Here is a 4288-nt window from a genome sequence, read left to right on the forward strand (position 1 = left end):
AGATGAGGCTTTCTGCTCCCGTAAAGACTTACAGCCTTGGAAACCCTACATAATTGCCAGGAGTCAGAATCAAATCAAAGGTCCTCAACAGCAACAATATATTATATAGGTCCCTATATGTGGTGGTGGTGTGCTATGGAGTTGGTTCCCATGGAGGGTTTCTGAAGCTGAAAATATTTACAGCTTAAAGCTCCTTGGTGGTAGTTATGTGCTGTATAGTCAGTTCCAACTCATAGCGACCCTGTACAGGGTTTCTGAGGCTGTAAAGCTCCTTAGGTCCCTATATAGTAAGTGCAAATGTATGCAATCAAGTAGTCATCTAAAGGTTGGTGGTTTGAGTCCACTATGGCCATACCACCCTGAATGAGTCTGATCTCATCTGATCTTGGAAGCTAAGCAGAGTCAGGCCTGGTTACTACATGGATGGGAGACTGCATGGGAATATTAGATGCTATAGGCTTTAAGGAGTCCTGGTATGGCGCTGTGGGTTAATGAAAAAGACTGCAAAGCTGTTTGAACTGCAAGGTTGGCGGTTCAAGCTCACCAGCTGCTCCTAGGAAATCCTATACAGAGCAGCTACGGTTCGGAACCAACTCGATGGTACTTCACAACAACAACAGTGCTGAAAGGGGAAGGCATGGCAATAGGCTTCCATAAAGATTAGAGGCAAGAAAACACTATAGAGAAGTTCTACTTTTTAATACCTGGTGTTGCCATGGGTCAGAATCTGCTTGACGGCAATGTGATTAGCTAGTTAGCTTTATTTATTATATGCCTAGTGTGGCGCTATAGGATAAGCACATGGTCAGTTTGAACTACAAGGTCAGCAGTTCTAACTCACCAGCTGTTCTTGGGAAACCCTAATTCAGGATCACTAAGAGTTGGAACCGACTTAATGGCACTGAACAATAACAATAACAACAATACGCTTTGGAGTCCTGGTCTGGCACTGCTGGATAAGCAGTGGACTGCTAGCCACAAGGCTGGCAGTTCAAATTCACCAGCCATTCCTTGGTGATCCTATTTAGAGTGGCTATCAGTCGGAACCAACTAGATGGCACTTAACAACAACAACTCTATGCCATGCTAAATTGGAGGTCAGTGAAAGAAAAGGAAGACCCCCTTAATGAAAAGGATTGACACAGTGGCTGCTACAAGGGGCTCCAACAAAACAACATAGTGAGGAGGGCGCAGGATCAGGCAGTGTTCCGTTCTGTTGTAAATAGAATCACTGTGAATTGGAGCCAACTCAAGCGCACTTAATAACACTATATGCCTAGTACTGCGTTAGGTACACAAAATAAACAGAAAATAATTTATTCTTGACATTCTAGACATATTAATATCGGTTCATTTACTAAATGCATTAGATAAATACAGCCAAGTACTGCAGTTTATAACAAGCAGAGCTCTTATCTTTTTTTTCCCTCCTCCTTCTTTCATCATTGAGTGACAAATTTCCTAGACATGCAGAAATTCTGGCTGCTTACAGCGTTCTTGGCACACACTAGATTAAGTAGAACACCTTCATCCTGCCAGTCTCTGGTGCTGAAGCACTCAAGATACTCACCCTGAATGGCTGGTCTGGGATGAATGGAAAGTAAGGGATTGCCGACTGCTCTTCACCCTTCTCCCCAGATACACACGAATTTCTGAGTAGCTGCCGGTCTGTGAACACAGCTTTGAGTTCAATTGCCACATCTGCAGGAGGATCTTCCGAGTCACCACAGGTCAAGCTGATTGCAAAGCTGAAACAAAAACAGTCTCATTTACTCAGGGTTGGCTATTTTAAATGACATGCTTTCTCTTATTTTCATCGTCTCTGGATTTTGCTGCTTTTAACAGGCTGCTGCTTACGTTACTGAAGATTAAGGCTGAAAAGTATGATGAAATTCAAACCAATTTATTTTGTTACCTCAAAGGGGATTCGAAGAAAACTTTGGAGGAGTTGAAAATGAACTAAAATTTAGCATTTTAAATACCCTAAACTGCCCACGGCACTGTGGGTTAATGTACTGGACTGCAAAATTGGCTTGAACTGCAATGTTGGCGGTTCAAGCTCACCAGTTACTCCTCGGAAACCTTATACAGGGTCACTATGGGATGGAATCGACTTGATGGCACGTCACAACAACAAACTGCCCACTTATTTCAGTCTATTTCTGAATTCTCAAAATTAGCCCCAGATATTAACCAGGGGAATAATATCTTGTAAAATTTGGTTCTGAATACGCTAACATGTTATATTGGTAGTTTTAAGCATCAAGCAATGTTTAAAAAACCATTAAAAAAAAAAAAATCCTTTGGCCTCCCTAAGGGTCAGAGAGAAAATGTAGACCTATTTTTATGGTCTCTGATATAAATAGCTGTCTGGAGAAATGATGGCTGGGATTCATACACATTCTTTTCATGGGAACATGGTACTTTCTTGGCACTTCCAACCAGCAACAGTATCCACAAGGAGAGGAAGTGGAGGAACACTAAGCCACAAATGGAGTAGGAAGAGCAGGCAAAGTGCCTGATCGTGCTGACTGCCTTACCTTTCTGGGTTGAGGTCTACAATGCCCATCACTAACACCTTCTTGCCTGGCCTCATGCCACCTTTAATGTGTCCACAAAATGGAACTATCTGCAAAGATGAGAGGAGAAAAAGAAACTTTAACAGCTTGCTAAGGAAGACCTAAGTCCTCAGAGACTGAGCGCTGGATCCATTAGAAATCTCAAGGAAAAGAAATAACGAAAGGACAGAGACAGCACAAAACAAAATCATTTACCAGTCGTGGGAAGTACACGTCCGCTTGAACCGGAGAGCCCAAGGAGTTGTTTAAATGCCCATCGTCTAGTTTCTAAAAATAGAAGCAGATATTCGCTTTCTATAGGCTTTTTTTGGGGGGTGGGGAAGAACCTATATAAATCTAGAGGAATCCATCAGCCCTCCATAGACACACAGGCATCGTTTGCAGATGCCACCTCCTCAGAGTCAATTAAATAACCACATAACTTCCCCTCCAGAACAAAAGCAGTCCTTTTCCCTCTGGTATCTAAGCCTCTGAAGGTCCCCAAAGTCTCCAGATCCAGACAACTATCAAGGTCGTAGCCCAGCTGGGAGCCAGAGTCCTGCTTCTGAGGAGGAGGGCCAGGCCCTTCTCCAGGCTCAAAAGCTTCTTCTGGAACCGCCGTCGCCCGGGCCTGTTCTCCAGGACTTGGCTGGAGTGGAGCTACCGCGCTCAACTTCTCTCCGGAGGCTGCAGAGCACACCCATTTCCAAGGGGGGAATCCCCCGGCCGTCGGGGGCGGACGCGGGTCGCGCGCCCCAGGCACACTCACACACGCGCACACTCACGTGCAGCGCGCACACACCTGGCCGGCAGTAACACGGCACCCATGGGTTGCCGATCACCCCTATCTCCGCCGTCGGCCCTAAACACGCCCTCCTCTGCCCCACGGCCAAGTGACCCTCCTGGTCCGGGGAACCCCTCCCGCCCTCACACCGGCCGTGCAGGGCTGCTGCTGCTAACAGGTACTGGGGACGCCTTCCCACGCGGAGGGTGCCGGGCTGGGCCTGCAGTATCTTCTCTGTTTCAACCTGGCTGCCGCAGGCGGCGGCGGCGCACGGGACCGCGGAGAGGGGGCGCCCCGCGTGTGCCCCGCCACACTCACCACTACGGCATCACTGTCGGCCACCGATCCCGCCATCTTCTTGCACAGCGTGGCGGGGTGCTCGGCTGGCGGCCGGGCGGCGGGGGACGTGGGACGCAGCGCGCGGGCAGGGATCCCGGGCGGTCCTGAGCCGGGCGGGGGCGCGGGTCTGAGGCTGTCTGGAGCGCGCACTCCGACGGGCACGCGCGCGCGCACGCCCGGGGGCTGGCGCCGACCCGGCAGGCTGGGCCAGGAAGGAGGGGGAGGGGGAGGAGGAAGAGAGGGGGAGGCGGTGTGAGCCAGAGGTCGAAGGTGGTTGCTGCTAGCCTGGCCGCCGCTGCAGAGTCTGGCGGGCAGTGTTGCTGCTGCTGCAGCTGCTGCCAGTAGAAGGAAGGTGGCAAAGGTAGTGCCGCGCCGGCTCTGGGCGGCATTTAAAGGCCACCGGGCCCCGGCTTAGGAACAGGGCGGGGACCCGGCTGGGCTGCAGTGGCTTGCTCAGCTTGCCCTGCCCCTCGGCCATTGGACGGTGGCTGGAGGCTGGGACGAGAGGGACGGGCCTGCCTAGGTTCGACGTGCTAGAGGGCTGAGACCCAGTCGGCGCTCTCTGGCAGGGTAGTGGGTGGGGCTAGGGGCTGGGGAAATGAGGGCC

At 50.4% G+C, this 4288-nt stretch overlaps 1 protein-coding gene across 1 annotated transcript in view; it reads right to left on the reverse strand.

The window, feature by feature from the left end:
* The window catches only part of LGALSL (lectin, galactoside-binding-like), a 9682-nt gene extending 5986 nt beyond the window's left edge, over positions 1-3696 (reverse strand). Inside the window, exons 1-4 of the mRNA XM_006862962.1 lie at positions 3661-3696; positions 2775-2846; positions 2541-2629; positions 1571-1748 (exon numbers count right to left, since the gene is read on the reverse strand). Of these exons, the coding sequence (XP_006863024.1) occupies positions 1571-1748; positions 2541-2629; positions 2775-2846; positions 3661-3696 (375 nt within the window). The remainder of the gene's footprint in view (positions 1-1570; positions 1749-2540; positions 2630-2774; positions 2847-3660) is intronic.
* Between the last annotated feature and the right edge of the window lie 592 nt (positions 3697-4288).

Source organism: Chrysochloris asiatica, unplaced genomic scaffold (assembly GCF_000296735.1).
Source record: "Chrysochloris asiatica unplaced genomic scaffold, ChrAsi1.0 scaffold00052, whole genome shotgun sequence".
NCBI classification, from domain to species: domain Eukaryota; kingdom Metazoa; phylum Chordata; class Mammalia; order Afrosoricida; family Chrysochloridae; genus Chrysochloris; species Chrysochloris asiatica.